Source organism: Talpa europaea (assembly GCF_964194135.1).
Source record: "Talpa europaea genome assembly, chromosome: 7".
NCBI lineage: Eukaryota > Metazoa > Chordata > Mammalia > Eulipotyphla > Talpidae > Talpa > Talpa europaea.
In genome coordinates, this window is record NC_140074.1 from 49450101 (window position 1) to 49471478 (window position 21378).

General features: G+C 36.1%; 1 protein-coding gene across 6 annotated transcripts in view; it reads right to left on the minus strand.

Moving 5' to 3' along the window:
* Positions 1-6197: 6197 nt before the first annotated feature.
* The window catches only part of KIF27 (kinesin family member 27), a gene marked incomplete at both ends in the record, with an annotated part of 68682 nt that continues 53501 nt past the window's right edge, over positions 6198-21378 (minus strand). For all 6 annotated transcript variants that reach the window (XM_084238480.1, XM_084238481.1, XM_084238482.1 and 3 more), the window contains 4 exons: positions 6198-6682; positions 11441-11605; positions 14044-14242; positions 16605-16811. In XM_084238480.1, coding sequence (XP_084094606.1) covers positions 6198-6682; positions 11441-11605; positions 14044-14242; positions 16605-16811 — 1056 coding nt within the window. The remainder of the gene's footprint in view (positions 6683-11440; positions 11606-14043; positions 14243-16604; positions 16812-21378) is intronic.

Genomic DNA, 21378 nt, shown 5'->3' on the forward strand with positions numbered 1-21378 from the left:
TCCAATTTATTAAATAGTTACTTTGAGTTGGATTTGAAAAGGAAGATTTTGGTGGTTTTTTTTTTTTTTTAAGATTGATTTATTTATGCATGCAAGAGCCAGGGTACAGGCCAGAGATGGGGGGGCAGGTAAGAGGATTCACCAGAGACAGAGTGGGGAACAGAACAGGCAGACTGACTGAAAGACACTGCTGAGGGCAAGACAGGAGAAGTCTGTTTTGCAAAACAGGAGAGGTCTGCTTCGCCATGTAAGTTTCTCTCTGGCCAGCCGGGGATTGAACTCGTGCTGCAGTGGCTGTGGATTGCTTCATAGTGTGGTGCTTAACCCCTTATGCCACCAGGGAGGCCCAACATGATTTTGGTTTTAAACATAAAGAAACAACATACAAATTGCTTTTTTAAATAGAAGATTGTTTCATGTTTTAGACGATATCGTTATTTGACGTACACCATTAATAAGGTTGCAACTTGGGTCGTTCTGGTAGTAGCTTATAACCAGTGGCATCTGGTACCTAACTAGGAAAATGTCCAGTGAAACAGGATTAGTTTCCATTTGCTTCAAATGGAACAACTGAGTGCTATTCAACCCCCAGGTGATGGGAATTTCAAAAGGTGTTTTGTTCCTTAGTATAAAAATACTTTTCTGTTTCTGCTTTTCCCATCTAGAAAAAAAAAAAATCATGCTACAAAGCAACAAGACTAACAATTTTAACGCTTAAAAATTATCAAAATTACAAACTAGTAAAGTTCAGATTAATTTATCACTCCTTTTCATGGTGGATAGTGAAATCTCATTTCAGGTCACAAATAAAAGTGAGTAATATCAATTCAGCCTCACAAGGCAAGCCAATAGCTGCTGATGTGTGGTCATGAATGGAAATCATCTATCCATGGATTTTTCAATAGAAAAACTCAGGCATATTTTGCAGAGAAAATTTAAGCAAAATTGTGGCTTATCATTTTATAAAACATAAATGCTGTTTGTCCTACAAGCAAATGTTTTGACATACTTACTATTCATAGTTTTTTAATGGTAAAATTATTTAAGTTTCTAATATTTTCTTTGATTATGTTATGGCTGCTGGAATTTATCCAAAACTACTGTTTCTTATAATTCTATATTGAATGGCTCCACAATTTCCATTCAAATTTTAGGCTTCTTTTCATACAATTTTGAATTAATAGTAACCATAGGAAAAGAACCAGTATAAAAACTGGGGTGTTTATTTTCAAATGACAAATTCAGTATATAACTAGGAGTATTCTTTAGGGTTTAGAGAGCCAAAAATTGAAGTTAAATTTCAGTGTTGTTGCCAAAAAAATTTTATAAAAGATCATATTTATAAAATAATTATAAATATATTCTTTGCTGGTGTATGGAATGCTTTAAAATAAACTTCTTTTTATCTTATTCTTATCAGCTATTTGAATCCTGGAAGCTTGTAAGGGAGGGGTAAGTAAGCTATAATTTGCCTATAAATTATTGTTGGCAATTGGGGAAGATGGAATAGGGTCCAAGAAGTGAATCTTTTAAAAGTATGACCCGGGCCTCCCTGGTGGTGCAAGGAGTTAAGACACAACCTATGAAGCTATCTGCAGCCACTGCTGCATGAGTTAGATCCCCGGCTTGCCAGGGAGCGACCCACATGGCACAGCAGACCTCTCCTGACTCACCTGCTGCTCCCCTCAGCAGTGTATTTCAGTCAGTCTGCCTGTTCTGTTCCCCACTCTGTCTCTGGTGAATCCTCTCACCCACCACACCTCTGGCCTTACTCCAGTTTTTGTATGCATGATAAAATAAATCTTTTTTTAAAAATAATAAAACCACTCCACTTAAATAAATTCTAACAATATTTATACTTCAGGTTTGGAAAATAGCTTACTTTGTATATACTGTAATCAGCTTAAAAACATAACACATCTCTCACTCTACTTGAGTTACACGTTAACTTGAGTTTTAAAATTTTGAAGTCCTAAGTATGTTCTTTTTTTTTTTTTTAAAGATTTATTTATTTATGCATACAAGAACTGGGGTACAGGCCAGAGGTGTAGAGGGTGAGAAGATTCACCAGTGACAGAGTGGGGTACAGAACAGGCAGATTGACTGAAGTACACTGCTGAGGGGAGCAGTGGGCAAGTCAGGAGAGGTCTGCTGTGCCATGTGAGTTAGCAACATGGTCGGGGATCGAACTTGTGTTGCAGAGGCTGTGAATAGCTTCATAGGTTGCGTCTTAACCCCTTGTGCCACCAGGGAGGCCCAGTATGTTCTTGTTTTTTTAATGTTTTTAAAAATATGTAGCTTTTTACTCTTCTGATGTGAATGGTTTTATTCCTTGAGAATGTGAGGATTCTTGCTCACTATAACAGTCTGTGATACTGTAGTATTTTTCTCTTTTTAAAGTACTGTAGAAGTAGCGCAGTAGTGCTGTTTGTAGTAATTAACCAGTGGAACTTAATACCTAAGTCTGTTGGTATATTTGGCTTCAGTTTAATTATACTGCTAGCATTTCAAATAGTGGCGATTCTGTTGATTCACTATGAAAATTCCTAGGAAATGGCAAGTTTTACTGAGCTTTCTTTTTATAATTTCTCTTATTCTAATTAATTCCATGTTGGGGTATGGTTGGGGTCAACATGAAGCTATTATAGAAATCAAACACTATGTCAGCATTTGGTGCCAGGTATGCACTACATCCTAAAAACATGGAATGGAAGCAGTCACCCCTGATGCAAGCAGTGAGGGGTGCATTGTTTGTAGAGAATTTAAAGACAAACCCTGTGAAAATCAATTAGCATCAAGGTAAATAATGACAGTGATAAAATATTCCTCCCCATTAGCAGATGCTTCCACTACCCCACTCTTCATATACTACTGCTTCTATGAGCTAAAAATAACACCTACACAATGCATCTGAGATATTTGTTGCAGAAGGATCCCTTTCCCACCTTTTCTCCCCAAATTTAAAAATATAAATGTAGAAGGTATTTTTAGTACTCATGAAGGCAGCCTGTAGTCTGTTATAATACACACAATATTTTTTTAAATTCTAGTGATGTTGAGAATTGTGGACAGGAGTGGACACTGAGCTTCCAAATATTGATATACCAGTGTTTTAAAAGTCACAAAAATCAAAGAGCAAAATATGTCAGAATTGTAATTTATGCATGAAATTTGTGTTGACTATACGACCAAACTCCCATTAAGGATCGGACTCTGTTACAACTCATTCTAAGATTTAGTGAAGACCTTTTCACCCTTCCATATAACACAGCCACTGTTAAATAAGGATTTATCACTTTACTGGCCTACAGTAATACAAACAGGACAATGGCTAGTGGCAATAAAGCACACATTATTGAGGAGCATATGTATTGTTGGTGACTCTTTTGAGCCTAATGAATATATGAAGAACTGAGAGACAAAAAATTAGCATAACAAACATAAAATCATCTTTATTGATGTTCTTGTCACTCATCATTCCCATACTTAAAAGATTTCTCCAACTCTGTCATCTCTAACACTCTGGAATTAGGGAAGGAACTAGTACTTTACTGGGCAAATGTTTCTATTTCAAATACTTTGTTAAATGTGGAGAAAAAAAATGAACCTCCCAAAACCTTCACACTTATTTTATACACATGTAAAAAGGCAAATACAATGGCAACATGTTTAAACTAAGGAAAACATGTGAAACAGAGGAAAATTTGGTATTAGTAGAGGTAAAAGAATTATTTTACTTGCCTTGGGGGAGGTACCTTATTTTTTCTCTCCTTTGTGAGGGCAATGACTACACTAGAATGACAATAAATTCATTTCCAGAATATATATTCAGGACATTATTTGTGTGTATGTGAAATCTATCATAGCATATAAAAGATATGTGTTTAATCAAAAGGGGGAAAATGCGTATTTGTAATTTAGAAGTCAGTTCAAATTTGCATCATCAAATCTTATCATTTGTTTGATAAAAGTTTTCTTGCTTTTAGAAATTGTTTCCGTTTCCACAGGTAAACAATTGTGTGTCAATTTCTTGGCCAAGCAGGATTCCAGTGTCAGAATACATTATTACATGAATTATTTCTAAATTATTATTTACTAGGATAAGGAATTTATTATGTAATTAGGATCTTCATTATAAATACTCACTTGTTAATAAGTAAATGATTGTTGTGCTTTGAAAGCACAGCTCTTTTGCCATTATACATATACATTAATATATTAAGTAGGTATCATTAAACAAAGGCCAAAAGAAGAGACTATTAGCTTAAAACTGGAATCTGACTTAAAATCTTACCCGTTAACATTTCCAAGTTTGTTTGTAAATTAGTTGCCTGAAGCAGTTTCTCATTGGGTCAGTGTTTTAAGTTGTGGTTCAGTTCCCAGGTAAATCCACAGAAGTCTACCCCAGCCAAAATTTAAAGGAATCTTAGTACCATGCTTAAGAGAGAGAGAAACCATGGCTCTTTTCCTGGGGGCGCTGGTTTTTAGCAATGGGACTATGGAAACATTCCTTTAGTGCTAGAAACTAGAAAAAGAAAACCTTTAGTCTTTGAGTACAGAATCAGTTTAGATCTTAGATAAGGTGGTCATGATCCACTATAACAGAGAAAAGGACAAAAGAAAAAAATCAGTGGCATATTAGATTTAATAAAAGGACTTAGCAAGAGAGTGGGTGACTCTAATTGAGGAGATACCCATAAGTGAGGGTGGTTTTGCTACTGTACCTTCCAAACATTCATTAAAGAAACTCAACTTTATTTTACAAGTAAAATTTTGTTCAAGTAAAAAAAATAATAACTGGTCATTACACTGGGATATTTGCTGTAATTGAACAGTATCATAAAGTACAGGTTGTATTTGTAAATCAATGTTTACTTAATTCCAAACTGAAGTTTATAATATGTAAGATGCAGACCAAAAATATATTCAAGAAATGTTTTCATTTATTTACTGTCTTGATACAATATGGTCTCCCTGTTTTCAAGGGGTCACTGAGCAGTTTGTAGAGAAAAAAAAATCTCAGATTAAGTCCATTAGACTATTAGCTAAAGATCCTCTGGTTTGACCTCACATTATAGAATCATGTGCCACATGACCAGGTATCTTTTCCTTGAAATGTTAGAATGCTTTAGTGTTATTCTATCATTGTTTCCCTGTTACATGAAATTGCATCCATTTATCCCAATTTAGTAGCATAATGAGAAAGGACATTGGGATAGGGCAGGAGAGATATGAAAACTTATATCCCATAATAATAGCAAACTTCTAATATTTTCTAAATAAATAATATTATGGTTTTATAATTAAGCTATAATTTCATATTTAATATAATTTAATGAAAATACTAAATAAAAAAAATCCAAAAAAGAAAGATCATGTTTACAAAATTAAGACTGACCATAAATTATCCTAATCCATACCCCAACTTAGCCAGTTTCTTTAGCCCAGACTGTATCTTGGAGCCCAGACTCCAAAACACATGAAGCAGGTTACTATCCCTCTGATACGAGTAATATTTAACAAAAATAAATATACACAGTTTACTCCTAAACAATTTAGGGGTTTGGGGAACCAACCCCCATGCAGTTGAAAATAGGCATATAATTTATAGTTGGCCCTCCATATACATGGGTTTCACATAAAGAGATTTCAACCTACTGACGTCGGTAGTTGGTTGAATCCATGAATGTGGAAACTGCTGATAGAAAAAAAATCCACATTATTAGTGGAGCCTTGTAATTTAAACCCAGGTTGTTCAAGAACCAACTGTACTTCTAAGAAAAAACAATATGAACATATAAAATATTATAATTATTATAACATATTTTGTAATATACATTTTCACTATATAATAATATACATTTGGTGGGTATTTTAATTTATAATTCTACTTAGTTCTGTTCTCAAATATGCCTGGAAAAAAAAATCCAAGCAAATTTTTATGTAGAAACATTTAAAAGTTCCACTACTTAACAGTACTGGAAAATATGTTTCTTTAGTTATTATGAACAAAAAAATTAAAACTCCCCAAACATACTATAGGAGGTGTACATATCTATAGTATACAAAAGGATTTAGGCAGTCCTTCTTCCCCTTCTTCCTTTCTCGAGAGAAAAGCTAGTAAGCTTAAGCTTTAAAAGTTAGAAAAAGGAACCTTTTTATACATCTACTTAATTAAATATTCTATAATTAAACACTTAAGTTTTCAAATCACTCAGTTTCCTGGCTACGTCAATGGAATCAGCAGTCACAGATCCAACCCCAACTCCAAGACTGGAGCGTCGTAATGACAGTTCCAAGGCAGAAATCTGACGTAATTCTTTACGACACACCTTTACAGGTGTGACACCATGAAGCTGTCCCACATTTCCCACTGGCTGAATTTGGACTGAGGGTCGACTGTGAGATTTTATGAATTGATTTTCATCTATTTCTGTTTTATCCTCATTGCTTAACAAATGCCCACTAGTGGGTGCTAAAGAGCTATCAACTGGAGATATTTCTGGTCCATCTTCACAGAGTTTCTGAGGATTTGGTTGTGTTCTTAAGCAGCTTGCTGAACAGTCTAATTCTCTCTCCTTTCCATTTAACTTCATACTTCCAGTTCTGGATGCCCATTTTAATTCTTCTGAAACCAGGCCTGCTTCTTCTATGTTCAAGACTCCATCTCCAGCATCATGATCTAAAAATAATCCAAAAAGAAGAAAAAGTTACATTTCCTTAAAAACCATTATTTTGATCATGATATCAGCATAAGTACATTATTATCATTCTATGAAAGTTCTTCCAGATTTTCTTGTTAAATGACTTATTTTAGACAAATAGAAATATGAACATGAATTTTACTTAGCTGTGCCTTGCACATGAATAACTAAGCACTTTTAATTCACAGAACAAAGTTGAGAAGAATCTAGAGATTTTGATATTCCCTGGAAACACAGGAGTGCCTTGGGCCTCTCTGGTGCCTTTCATACCTGCCCTTTCCTGGGCTTGCCACTGGTGAATCACATTCCACATTCTCGTTAAAAGAAGCCAGCACATGAGAATACTGGCACTGCCCCACTTCTCCAGGGAATCTTCTGGGACCTGGCATTATACATGTGGAAATCTAGTCTTGGTTGGTACTCCTCAAATGAAAGCAAGGGTTCTGCTCTCTGAATCTACTTTAAGGTATGGACCCTCAGTGGAAGACACCCTAATGAATTGAATGATTGCAGTAAGGACATCAAAGATCCTTCAATCATAAAATTATCTAATATCAAAGACAAAAATTTGCTTAAGGAAGTCCATATAAGTACTAGACTTAATATGATGGAAAATGTCACCTTTTAGCATTTGTCAATCTGTGTGATTAGTTTATTTCTTTGCCTGCAAACACCACATTGAAAAAGCGAAGCTTCACCCTGCCTGCAGACTTTTTACTTAGCCTGTAAGATATTTGACCGCCCAATTTTTAAAGTGTAAAGTTTCATATAAAAATATTTATTTCCAACTTTTATAGAAAAATGAGAAGAACTGACAGTTTCTGCCTGGCAACAGCAGCTGGAGCAGAGTCACTCCAATTCATTTATCAACTGCTGCTATTCCCAAAGCTCACTTTGGCTTTCCTGGTTCCTGCGGGCATTTTAGTTTGTGACACCTAGTTTAAAGATTCCTGATTCTCAGGGCCTCCCCAGTGGCGCAGTGGTTGAGTGCTGGGTTGCGAGGCTGCACGCAGCCCCTGCAGCATCGGTTCGATACCCGGCCTCCGGGTGAGGATCCCACATGGCATGCAGACCTCTCCTGCTCACCTCAGCAACACAGCAGTGTGCTTTGGTCCTTCTGCCTGTTCAGTTCCCCGCTCTGGCTCTGGTGAATTCTCTCACCCTCCCGCACTTCTGACTGTACCCAGTGCTTGTATAAATAAATGAATAAATCTTTGAAAAAAAAATAAAGATTCCTGATTCTCTAGCTTTTAAAATTCTGTCACAAAGAAAAACCTAAATAGCAAATGACATAGATCCCCACATGAAACTAGCAGATACTCACAAAGTTGACCATAGACAGTGACTCCCAAACTTGGCTGCACATTAGCAGTTCCAGTGTCTGGGGGGAGGGAGTCAGGCAGCTTATTTTTTAAAGATCTTAAATGAACAGGCAGAGAGGGCTCATTGGAGAGGCTCATTCCTAAGCCCACCTGGCTTCTTCACAATAGAAAGTTTTCCTCTTCCAGAATTTTACCATAGAAGGAATAACTCTAGAAAGTGAAAGTGATGATTCCAGCTACGTTTTTTGACTCTAGTGTCCTTCTCTAGTTTCCTCACATAGAGTTTTGTATGATTTAAATTGATATAAGGATAGAATTTTAAATACTTAAAAACATAGACTGCATGTCACATGTATATTAAACTCTTAGACTCTCCAAATAATTACAATGGTTATCAAAGAGAGAGGGTAAGGAAAGGGTAGATGGGTCAATATGATAATGGGAATGGCACTAGGACTTTTGTGGTGGGAGCAGTGAGGCTAATAAGTATGTGGAGGTGTGAAGTGGTACATCATTTACATAGAATTGAAAACTAATGGTAAACCAATAAAAATTTGTTTGAAAAAATAAAACCAAAGAAAAGTTAGAAAACAGATGCATTAGCAGAGCATAACCAAGAACTATGATATTTTAGTCAAAAGATATTTTTCTGCTATTTGAAAATGCTAAAAATATTCAAAGAGGATAAATACAAGTCTGCTAGGGTAAATAATGAAAAAATTACTTTAAATACCAAGACAGTTACACATTAACTAGAATACTTATTCAAGTTAGTAATATATTTTAGGGAACTCAGAATTAAATACATTTAAATTGCTATATTTTATAATTCAAACAAATCTTATTTAATATCATATGAGAGTAGTGTTTTGGGATAGGATATAATATTAATACAAACTATATAGTCTTTTATAATTGCAAATGTATTTTTTAAAGCATGGTTTGGATTATGTGATTGTTTCCTTATTTCAAAATTTTCTATAATTGAGCATTCATTGCCTTTTATAGCCCCCCCAAAAAATGTTTTTAAAATATCTCTAGGCAAATTAGCTGATCTTTAAGATTACTATCAAGATTCAACTTCCAGGCATATTGGTCAGATAAGTGTTATCCTCCTTTTATACATGTCTAAGATTATTTAACTTTTCAAAGGCTCTTTGTGTTTATTTTATTAAAGAGCAAAATATCCAGATGAGGATTCTATTTCTTTTTTTTTTTTTTAAGATTTATTTATTTATTTATACAAGAACTGGGGTACAGGCCAGATGCGTGGGGAGGGTAAGAGGATTCACTAGAGACAAAGCGGGGTACAGAACAGGCAGACTGACAAAATACACTGCTGAGGGGAGCAGCAGGCTAGACAGGAGAGGTCTCCCGTGCCATGTGGGACCCTGGCAGGCTGGCTGGCCAGGATTAAACCGGCTCTGCAGAGGCTGCGTACAGCTTCACAGCGCTGCGCTCAACAGTCTGTGCCACCAGGGGAGACTCTTTTTTTTTTTTTTTTTTTTAAGATTTATTTATTTATGCATACAAGAACTGGGATACAGGCCAGAGGTGTGGGTGGTGAGAGGATTCACCAGAGACAGAGCACGGAACAGAACAGGCCAATTGACTGATATATACTGCCGAGGGGAGCAGTGGGCCAGTCAGGAGAGGTCTGCTATGCTATGTGGATTGCTCCCTGGCAGGGGATTGAACTCGTGCTGCAGCGGCTGTGGATAGCTTCATAGGTTGCATCTTAACCCCTTGCGTCACCAGGGAAGCCCAGGATTCTGTTTCTAAACCTCTACACCACCATACCAGTCATTTTAAGAGATGTCTAATAGACTCAGCATTATAGATATATTTAAACATGGGCCATATAAACACTAGATATCTTATTCCAGATATCTCAAAATTGAAAGAAGGATTTTTCAAAAGACTAAAATGGCCTTATCTAATTGTTCTATTTTCTCCTTAGTACTTGATTACTCTTAAATTTTTTTAACAAGTAGTGATTCATGTAAAAGGCTTGGTTATATACTGCAGACAGTATTTCAAGTAAATGCTTTGTTGTATCAGTAAGAACCTTAGCATTACTACACCGAGAATCAGAAAGGTTAGTGTCTTTGACATGATTTTCTATGTTCATATCATATCTTTACCCTAGGAAATTTTTATCCTAGAACACTGGACCAGAATGAGGACAAGGAACCTTAGTCCATGTTCTAACTACTGTTCTGTTTGTAAGTTACCTGAATTCTCTGGCCTTCATTTCCTTCACCTAAAAATAGGGTTAGCAGACACACACTAAGGCCTATCCTGAGTTTGAGAGTTAAAGGTCTATAAATAACAAATATAAATAAAAGGTAGCATTAGAAATACTTTTTTAAAATATTACTGAGTTTGTAAATTTTAAACTATGTTAATTATGATTATATGTTTAGAATTTTTCTTTTCATTGTACATTTTTCACTGATTTCTTTACATCTTGTTATAACCACACTTTAAGCACAAAATATGTATGTTCCTAAAAGATTGTAAAGTCAGCTTTTGATACTTTAGAATGTTTTCTCTCATGGAAGGCTATTTTATTTTAGAAATATTGATTCCTCTCTACTTAGCTGACTGAAAGGAAGTATATTTTTAATCATAGTGCTATATTATATTCATGAAAATTTTTTGCTTTTGCAAAAGTATTTTATTGTTTTATCATTCATTTAGGAATTTGCTACTTCTATATATCTACACATAATTACACAAGAAATTATCCTTGTCTATACACCATTGTTTTACTATATTTTTTCATTTCCAGAGGTTATGAAATCTAAAGACCTGATTTATCTTAGAAACACATTATTTTACCTTTACTTTTATTATTCTCAATTTACATATTTTTATGATAATCAAAAGACTTAATTTACTATAAAATAGGAAAATAACAATTATCTTAGATTATAGTGTTATTTAAGGACTAAGTTAGTGAAGGAATACAAGCACGTAGCATATGGTAGACAATAAATAGTTTCCTGCACAAATATACATTTGTTTATGCCTTCACTTTTTTGTATGGTTCTTTCTGTCTTATACATAGACAACTTTTTGTTTATAAACACAAGTTAAATAAGACAACAAAAATAACTTTAGACTCTGAAAAATATGGTGGTTATTAGAGGGAAGGCAGGAGGGAGGCCAGAAGAGAGGTATGTGCCAGGTAGTAACAATGGAGCTTTGGTGGAAGGTGAGTGAAGCATGCGCACATGTTGAGATATGAGGTATAATCCCAAAATTATAGTTATGTAAATGAATGGTAAATCAACAAAATTTGTGTTAAAAAATCTAATCCTAAAGAACCCAAAGGGTGAAAGACTATACTACAAACCAGGCGAATGATAGAGAAGCCGTTAGCCTGACAAATAACACCAAAAGTCTTACATTCAGATGGGACTATTTGCCTTCGAATTGCTTCCCCTACTAGTTCCTTAAGTTTCTTCTTCAGATCTCTGCTGGTTTTCTTATAGAAATAAAGATCTTTTTCCAATTGCTGGATTTTATCTTCATATGTTTTTAAAGTTTCCATAATGCCTTCCCCATCTTGCTCTACAAAACAGAAATTTACATTTAAATGCAGTCTTAAATAAATAAATGAAAATTATGTTCTGCCAGTCCCCAAATATACTTTAAAGATCAAAGGTTAATTAAACACATTTTGATTAGATTTGTTTTCAGCTAGAATTTGGTTTCTTCTTCCTGTACAATTTTTCATTGTACGATGGAGCCCTTACTCACCTTCTCTATCCCATCTAGCTACTGACTAGCTTTATACTTAGAAGATGTTTTCTCTAAAAAGTTCATGTTTGTAACTCTATTCACCAGCTGCATTAGTATCTTCTTAAAGCTTATATCAGAAACTGGATATATGGAAAAGTACAGGTCCAAGAAGGACACAGCCCAAAAAAAAAAAAAAAAAAAAAAAAAAGCCCCAAAACAAAAACCTGTCAAAAGAAGCTGGAAAGATTACAGAGGGGAAAAAAGGGTAAGAGGAAAATAGTGTAAGTAAAGTTCTAGTTTATGCTACAAAATAACTAATTAATATTTATGAATATCTAACACTATTCCCATTTAGATATGTCCTTGAAACAACAACAAATCCAGTTTGTTGACTTTCTGGTTGATAGCGCTAAGACTTTGGGCCTCGCTGGTGGCGCAGGAGGTTGAGCGCAGCACTGTGAAGCTCTCTGCAGCCTCTGTAGCACAGGCTTGATTCCGGCCAGCCAGCGAGGGCCCCACATGGCGAGCAGACCTCTTCTGTCTCGCCCACTGCTCCCCTCAGCAGTATATTTCGTCAGTCTGCCTGTTCAGTTCCCGCTTTGTCTCTGGTGAATCCTCTCGCCCTCCTGTGCCTCTGGCCTGTACCCTGGTTCTTGTATAAATAAATAAATAAATAAATAAATCTTTAAAAAAAGAAAACTTAGCCTCCCCCCTTTTTTAAAAAGATTTTTGTTTTGTGTAGAAGAACTGGGGTTTAGGCCAGAGGTGTGGGGGGTAAGAGAATTCACCAGAAACAGAGAGGGGAGCAGAACAGGGGATCTACTGAAATACACTGCTAAGGGGAGCAGTGGACGTGACAGGAGAAGTCTGTTCTGCCATATGTGGGTCAGCTCCCTGGCTAGGGATCAAACTCAGGCTATCCTGGTGATAGTGCTGAAACTTAACCCCTAGGCCATCAGGAGGCCCCCAGTTTATTGACCTCCTGAAACTATCATACACTTTAAAACCTACTCTTTCCTATTTGGTAAATTTATAAAATGGTCCAACGGGTTTGTGATTTTCTTGTTATAACTGGCTGTTCTGTAAAATTTTATCTAAGTATATTTGCATGTTTTAAATCTATCATCTTGTTTATAAAAATAGTTAAAATTAATGAATCATAAATGAGAATCCCCAAAAAGTATATTATATAAATCAACTTAATTTTATGTCCCATATTTAACTGAAATTAGAAAATTCATCATTAACATTTTCAGTTACAACTCTATGAAAAACACATATAGCTACAGAAATGAATGATTTTTTTAAAAAATTCTCATTTGGGTTATTGAGCTATTGTGATACAATACCAGTCACTTTCAAAAATACATTACAAATTCTATTAAAACATCAATTTACAGACTTAATGACAGACATGAGGTAAGGTAATAGATCATATTTGAATGAAATGATATGGAGGCTTGTCAAGGAAATCCTATCATCATGCAAATGGTTGCTAATTAGTTAATTATTGAATTAATTTAGAGGCAAATTGCTTCAACACTCAAATAACACTCAAATTCATTACTAATTTTCTGCTTACTCAGGTTGCTTCTTCCAGATCCCTTTTAATTCAATTTCAGCTATACAATCCTAAGAATCAAGACTAAGCAGCATGGACTAAAGTAATACCTATATAGCCTGGCAGGGATTGTGTTGCCATAACAGCTGGTTATGTTAAGCCATAATCCCAGATCACTATTTTAACAGCTCTTTCCACACCAGAGTTCTACTGGAAACTGTTAACAGTCTATGCCCACCAATGGTAGAGTAATTTTGCCCTAACATGTAACTTTAATGAATAAAATTTATAATCAACTGAAAACTATAACTAGAAATCTGATAGCCTCGTACTTTAATTTTGTAAAGGGAAAGTAATTTAAATATCACAGTATCATAGGCTTGGGTGACAGAAGTTTTCAGCTGTATAACACAAACCACAAGTCATCCCACATTTCTACATACAAGCTTGACCAACAACAAACAGAATTGCAGCATTTCTTATATGTGTGGCGGGGACAGAGAGAAGGGATGGCATTTCAAATATGAATAGCCATACCTCAAACTCACCTATCCCAACATGTAACCAAAACATGTAAATCACCAAACCTGTGTCAATAACACTTTATTCATGTGGGCTTTTCAGTGATCAAATTTTGTCCTAGATTCCTTCTTCAATCTTCCTCCTGCACATCACCTTTATACAACTGACAAGAAGGAGCAGATACCTTTGAAATGATGTAACAGTAGCTGCATTTTTTGCTCATGTTCCTTTTGCTGGAGGGTTAGTCTCCGGTCACATTGCGATTTCAGATGTTCCAGTGCAGATTCCAGCTCACGAACCATATTATTCTGTTCCAGAACCTTCATTTTAATTTCTTCATTCTGTAGTTGAAGTTTCCGTTCAGCTTCTCGCAAATTAACTACCTAAAAAAATACATTTTTTTTAAAAAAGATTTATTTATTTATACAAGCACTGGGTACAGTCAGAAGCGCGGGAGGGTGAGAGAATTCACCAGAGCCAGAGCGGGGAGCAGAGCAGGCAGAAGGCCCGAAGTACACTGCTGAGGGGAGCAGCGGGCGGCAGGAGAGGTCTGCGCGCCATGTGGGACCCTCCTCCGGTGGCCGGGGAGCAGCGGGGGATCGAACCGGCGCTGCAGAGGCTGCGGGCAGCTTTGCAACCCAGCGCTCAACCTCTGAGCTACCGGGGAGGCCCTAAAAAATATATTTTTTGACCTTTAAGTGTGTCTTACCCTAATAATCTACTTCCCTTAGGTTACATAAGATGAACTTCCTGAATCCTCATGGTATATAACTAGGCAAATACCCACAAATCTAAACAGCCTTTCGAATTTGTTGAGATTCTGAATTGGTAGTAATTTCATTTAAAATATAATATTGCTATGATAATTACCTCTTCATCATTTCTTAGACATGATCTCAGTTGCTTACACTTATAATTCTTTATTTCTCTGGTCTAAAAAAGATATAAAGAAGCTAAAGACTTGTAAAATATTGATAATTCCCAGTTTATCTCCAAAATCGATGTTATAAAGTGACATTTTTTTTAAACTATAGAGTTCAGTTTCAAATCATACATTCAGTCCATGGATTCTTCTCTGCACGAATATGAAATAAAAATAATTCAGACAATGTCTGGATTACAGAATTTAATGATGTAATCACCTTGTCTCCAGAAAAACTCAATTCAACAACAGGATCTAAGGATCAGAAAATCCACTGAGCTTGACCTGGGTGCTTGGGTTGAGGCCCTTGTTCTAAGAGGACCACAAAAGAGTTCTCTATATCAAAGCCTCAGACAGTTCTCTACAATTTTCTGCCTTCCACATATCCAGTGATAGAATGTACTCATCAATAACAGTAGTTTACTAATGATAGTAATTACTTAAGAGGATAATGTGTATAACATTTTCGATCTTTATTTCACTTGTCTAATAGAATTAGAAATTTATTTTAAAACTTCAGTTTTATTTTTCACTGTCAGATATCCTCTTAAATATATTTCACAGAGAAGAAAGTTATCTACTTGCTTTAAACTTCACAATCTAGATCTTAAGACATTAGAAAAGATATTAGGGGGTCTCCCTGGTGGCACAGCGGGTTGAGCGCCGCTGTGAAAATGTCCGCAGCCTCTGCAGCATGGATTCGATTCTCTGCAGTGCAGGTTCAATTCCCGGCCTGCTGGCCAGAGAGAAACCCACATGATGCAGCAGACCTCTCCTGTCTTGCCCGCTGCTCCCCTCAGCAGTGTCTTAGGTCCGTCTGCCTGTTCTGCTCCCTGCTCTGTCTCTGGTGAATTCTCTCACCCTCCTGCGCCTCTGACCTATACCCCAGTTCTTGAAAAAATAAATAAATCTTTAAAAAAAAAATCAATATTTTAAAAATAAAAGAAAAAAAGAGAGAGAAGTTGAAACTTCTCTGAATTAGTAAATTGTGATATCTGTATAAAATGAAATATTTTAATTGTTATTAAGCATATTTGAGTTAATGCTAAAATCTAGAACTATCTTTGACACTGGTGAATCACTGCATCTCAATTTTAATTTGAAGGTTATAATAAGAAAGTACAGGTTCCCCTAGCCTAGGGCAGTGAAGGAGAGGAAATCCAATCTTAGAGAGACCTTGATTATTTTATAAATGCTGAGTAACAACATCCAAATCTAGAAAACCAAGAAATACTGACAGAGGAATATAACTTAAATTCTTAAGCTTTTAAAACTATTTCAAAGAGCTCTTTTTGAAAGGCCCTTCTTTTAAAAGGCCCTTCGACTTCCAGAACCCCACAAAGTTAGGCCTATGTGTTTGGATAATCACTAAGCATCAGATGACATTCAGTACTGTAAAAAGATTCCTGCTTAATTCTGTAGTTATTACCATCAAATCTTTAGGCCTTAGGTCTTTTCATTTCTTAAAAAATTCCAAATAGGGGCCTCCCTGGTGGCACAAGGGGTTAAGCATCAGGACTACGAAGCTATCTGTAGCCACTGCAGCACGAGTTCGATGCCTGGCCAGGGAGGTGACCCACATGGCACAGTGGACCTCTCCTGTCTTGCCCGCTGCTCCCCTCAGCAGTGTATCTCAGTAGATCCGCCTGTTCTGCTCCCCACTGTCTCTGGTGAATCCTCTCACCTCTCACACCTCTGACCTGTACCCCAGTTCTTGTATGCATAAATAAATAAATCTTAAAAAGAATTCCAAATAAATGTGCATGTAAGCGATTTAATCCCTTCTTTATAAGAAAATATAATCTTATTTCTCAAAAACAAACCTTATTGAAATATCTGAAAAGAATAGCTCTAATCTCAACAGGACTCAGGCAAGTGAGTTTTTCCAAGATATTTGCTTCACTATGAGAGAGGTTTTGTAATGAAACTCTAAGTGAGCGCTGGCGACTGTTGATACTTTCATTTTTGTATTCAATTGCAGCTTCCAAAGCTTCAATTCCTTCTTCAAGTTGGAAAAGAACATGTTCTTCCTAGAAATAATATAATTGGAATCATGCATTTTAAATGAAATAGTATAACTTGAACTTTATCACATATTAAGATCTCAATATGCTATTTCAATCTAATGGACATTATTCCTCTAAATTTTAAGAAAACATTTGAATGCTTGCCTCGCTACTACACAAAGCACATATACATACACACACACACATTAAAAAAGCATATATAGCTATTGAATCCTTGCAATAAACCTTATGTAATAAGTAAAAAGGAAGAGCAGCAGCTCAGTTGCATGCGAAATGTCCCAAGGTCATACGGCAAATGCTGACTATTAATGAATATGCTTGGATAAAGTCTCAGCCCGCAGGATTGGCAGTAGTGTCCATTGTTGCTACAGATATGCAGTGAAGCATATCTTCAGGTCTGAACATCCCCTAGTGTCCCTTCAAGGGTCTATCAAAAGCAATATATTGCTAGGAGGGAAGGAAGAAATAGATTTTGGGTAAGTTATTAAGAACTGGTAACTCAAGGAGAGTCTATGGAAAAAACAAAGTATGGCATAAAAACATAGTAAGGATTTCTCTTTGTTTTGGTTATTGTCTCTTTTGCTGTGCAGAAGCTCTTTAATTTAATGTAGTCCCAGCTGTTTATCTTTGCCTTCACTATCACTGCTTTGGGCGATGTGTCTGTAAAGATGTCTTTGAGGTGCATGTCATGTAGTGTTTCACCTGTATTTCCTTCTATATATTTTATGGTTTCTTTAATCCATTTTGAGTTGGTTTTTGTGCATGGGGTGAGGTAGTAGTCAAGTTTCATTCTTTTGCATGTAGCAACCCAGTGACTGGGAGAAAATTTTTGCACGCAACACTAATGATAAAGGACTGATCACAAAAATCTACAGAGCTGATGAGACTCAACAAAAACAAAGAAAATAATCCAGTCAAAAAATAGGCAGAAGAGCTAAAAAGAAACTTCTCCAAAGAGGAAATACAAATGGCCAACAGGCATATGAAAAAATGTTCAACATCACTTGTAATCAGGGAAATGCAAATCAAAACTACAATGAGATACCATCTCACACCAGTGAGAATGCCACATATTAAAAAACTAGCAACACAAATGTTGGCAAGGATGTGGGGAAAAAGGAACACTCCTGCATTACTGGTGGGAGTGCAAACTGGTCTGACCACTATGCAGAGCTATGTGGAGATTTCTTGACCTAGTAAACATAGAGCTTCCATATGATCCAGCAATTCCACTCCTAGGTATTTACCCAAAGGACAATAGCTAAGCTTTGGAAACAACCCAAATGCCCAAAAATAGATGACTGGATCAAGAAGATGTGGTACATATATACCATGGAATATTACTCAGCATTCAAAAAAGATAACACATGCAATTTTCAGCAACATGGATGGAGCTGTAAGGGATCATGCTCAGCAAAATAAGCCAGAAAGAAAAAGAAAAATACCGGATGGTCTCACTCATAGCAGGAAACTAGAAAACCTAAATAAGGGACCAGGAAAAATAGCTATAAGAAAGAAAAAATCAAAATCAACAAACAACTATGAACTAGAGACACACTATGGGGGGGGGGGGGAAGGAGGGATTGGGGTCAAAATAAGGGGGTTGCAATTATATGGGGAATATAAAAATAAAATTTAAAAAACAAAAGAAAAAAAAACATAGTAAGAATTTAAGAACATGACACATTTCAGGGCCTCCCCGGTGGCGCAGGGGTTGAGCGCTGGGTTGCGAAGCTGCCCGCGGCCTCTGCGGCGCCGGTTCGATCCCCGGCTGCTCCCCGGCCACCGGAGGAGGGTCCCACATGGCACGCAGACCTCTCCTGCCGCCCGCTGCTCCCCTCAGCAGTGTACTTCGGTTCGTCTGCCTGCTCTGCACCCCGCTCTGGCTCTGGTGAATTCTCTCACCCTCCCGCGCTTCTGACTGTACCCAGTGCATGTATAAACAAAACAAATAAATAAATAAATAAACATGCCTCTATTAAAAAAAAAAAAAGAACATGACACATTTCATAAGGTTCCTATGAAATGTCATTAGAGGGAAATTATAGACATTAACAATGGTGACAGCATAACATTTTTTTCATATGCCAGATTTCCTTTGTAGAAAAAAAAATCTGATGAAATCCATGTTTGAAAACCTAGCAGTTCTTTGAACTGAGTGACATGTCATTTGTAGATGTAGGGGGAATCTGAAGCTCTGGTAAGAAATTATTTCAGACTTACTGAGACTGGGACATATATTTCTGTATACCTGCACATGTAGTGGTGGTTATCTCAACTTTAAAATCCTTGAGGGCAGTGTCTTGCTATATTCATATTCTACTGCCTAGCACAGTATGCCTAGCACAGTATTTTACTGCCTAGCACAGTTTAAACTGAGTGTCTGCTGAATGAGTTAATGAAGAAGGGAAAAAAATATTTTCAAATGTCTTAGTTACATGACCCAAGTGTTTCTCTCCACTCTTTCCCCCAGAATTTCAAAGGAAGATAATTATCAATATTTATGATCTACCTGAAGAATAGTTAGGGTGACTTCCAGAAATTCTTTTCTGAAATTCAGGGAATAGGTATGTAATAACTTGTTCTAGTGGGAGGCTGAACAATTGCTTTGATAATCACTCCAAAAGGAAGAAAATGTTTACCTTTTAAAGGAAAACAAATTTAAATCCTGAAAATGGTACTTAGGTAAATGAAAAAGAGAAAACAGAAAATAGTTATGCAAAGTACATATTTGACTTCTGAATGCTCACTGTGATCATACTTTTCTAAGAACAAATATGGAAACAGCCTTTATACATTCTAAACAAGACTCAGGCATATGAGTTTTTCCAAGATACTTGCTTTGCTATGTGAGAGGTTTTGGAAAGAAGCTCTAAATGAGCGCTGGCAACAGTTGATACTTTGGTATGTTGACTAGGAACAATTTGGTACAAATTTAGTTTCACTAAGATAATAAAAGGTAATATGACCCCAGAACCCTGAGGTTAGCCAGCTCTAGTGGGGCTTCCGTGCATAAAATGTTTATGGTCCCCTCTAACAGCGGTAGATGTAGGTTGACAAGTTAAGAGGCGTGGGAAGTTGTCTCAGAAGGAAAATTTTCCGCAACTCAAACCCTCCCAAAAGTTTGACTGTGCTTTATCATAGAGCCCTGCTTTTCAAACTTTAGTGTGCTCCTTGGGGCATGTTTCTAATTCAGCTGGTCTGGGAGGGCTGGAAGCTCTATCGTTCTAACAAGCTCCCAGGTGATGCTGATGGTAGCTAAGGCAATACTCTCCAAATATTTTAGAATATACATCCCAATTAGTACAAAAACTAAACTAACAAAGACTTTTGAGCAAGCACCACATACATGTATATTTTTCAATAAGCTGCCTACATTGCTAATCTTAAAACATGAAAATAAAAATTTAAAAAAAGACAAACACAGATATTATAATACTTATATTTACTTTCCATATTTCACTTGCTGGACAACTGTTCATCATTATTAGTAAAATAGATTTAAAGTTATATTTTTGTTTAGTTTCTTTATTTTATGCAAAAGAGGGAGGTGACTTGCATAGTATTAAATTGCTGGCTAACAACTCTGTAGACACCTTCAGAGTTTAGCTTTATAATAAAACTGTTTGAATAATTAGACCTTTACATTCCTGAAGATAAAATAAACATGTAATCTTTTATTTCGCTCAATGAAATTGTTCAGAAGATCAAAGGTGGTAAAAACAATGTAAAATCTAACATTTTATTACTGATGTTGTACACTGTTTTACTTAACATTTTGAGGAGTAACTGCCTCTGACTACAACTCAAGAGAACACTTTTTTGTTGCTAATGTAATCAGTTTTTGTAATGGCGTCAGCAAATAAAGCGATGCTTATTATTCAAAAAAAAAATAAATTGCTGGCTAAAAAAAAAAACCCACAAAATAAAAAAAATAAACTGCTGGGTAATTCTGTACTAGTACAGTGATCCAAAATCTTTCATTTCCCATGAAATAATACAATTAGCAAAAATATTTAATTTTTGATGGAAAAGAGAATAATTCCTACCAAGTTTAAAGTCTTCAAAATTGCAACCCATTCCATCTAGATTTTATCTGTGTCTTGTAATCACATCAGGATCTGGTGTTCCTCATGATTTGCTATTGACAAGTAATATTAATCTTGGCTTGAAAACAGGTGAGAGAAGAACCCACTTTGGAGCTACACTAAGAAGAACCACTATATGGTGAAGGATAGAATTAGACTTTTAGTGTTGAAGGTAATGTGGCATACATACATGTGTTGACTTTTAGTGCTGCACACCTGAAACTTAAATGATGTTATAATTTAAAAAAAAGACTCACCATAATACAGAAGAAGGCTGCAGAGAAGCTCACAACTAAATGGATCTCCACCAATTGTAGAAGGCTCGTCGTTCCCTCAAACCAATCCATAGTGGATGCTAAATAGGTATCATGCAGGGTGCTATATTTTCACCACTAAACCCTAAGTAATGGTATGTGAAACAGAATGCTATGTGAAATAGAAACTTAAATGTTTCTTGATGATAATGGACCCTCTGCCCTTCT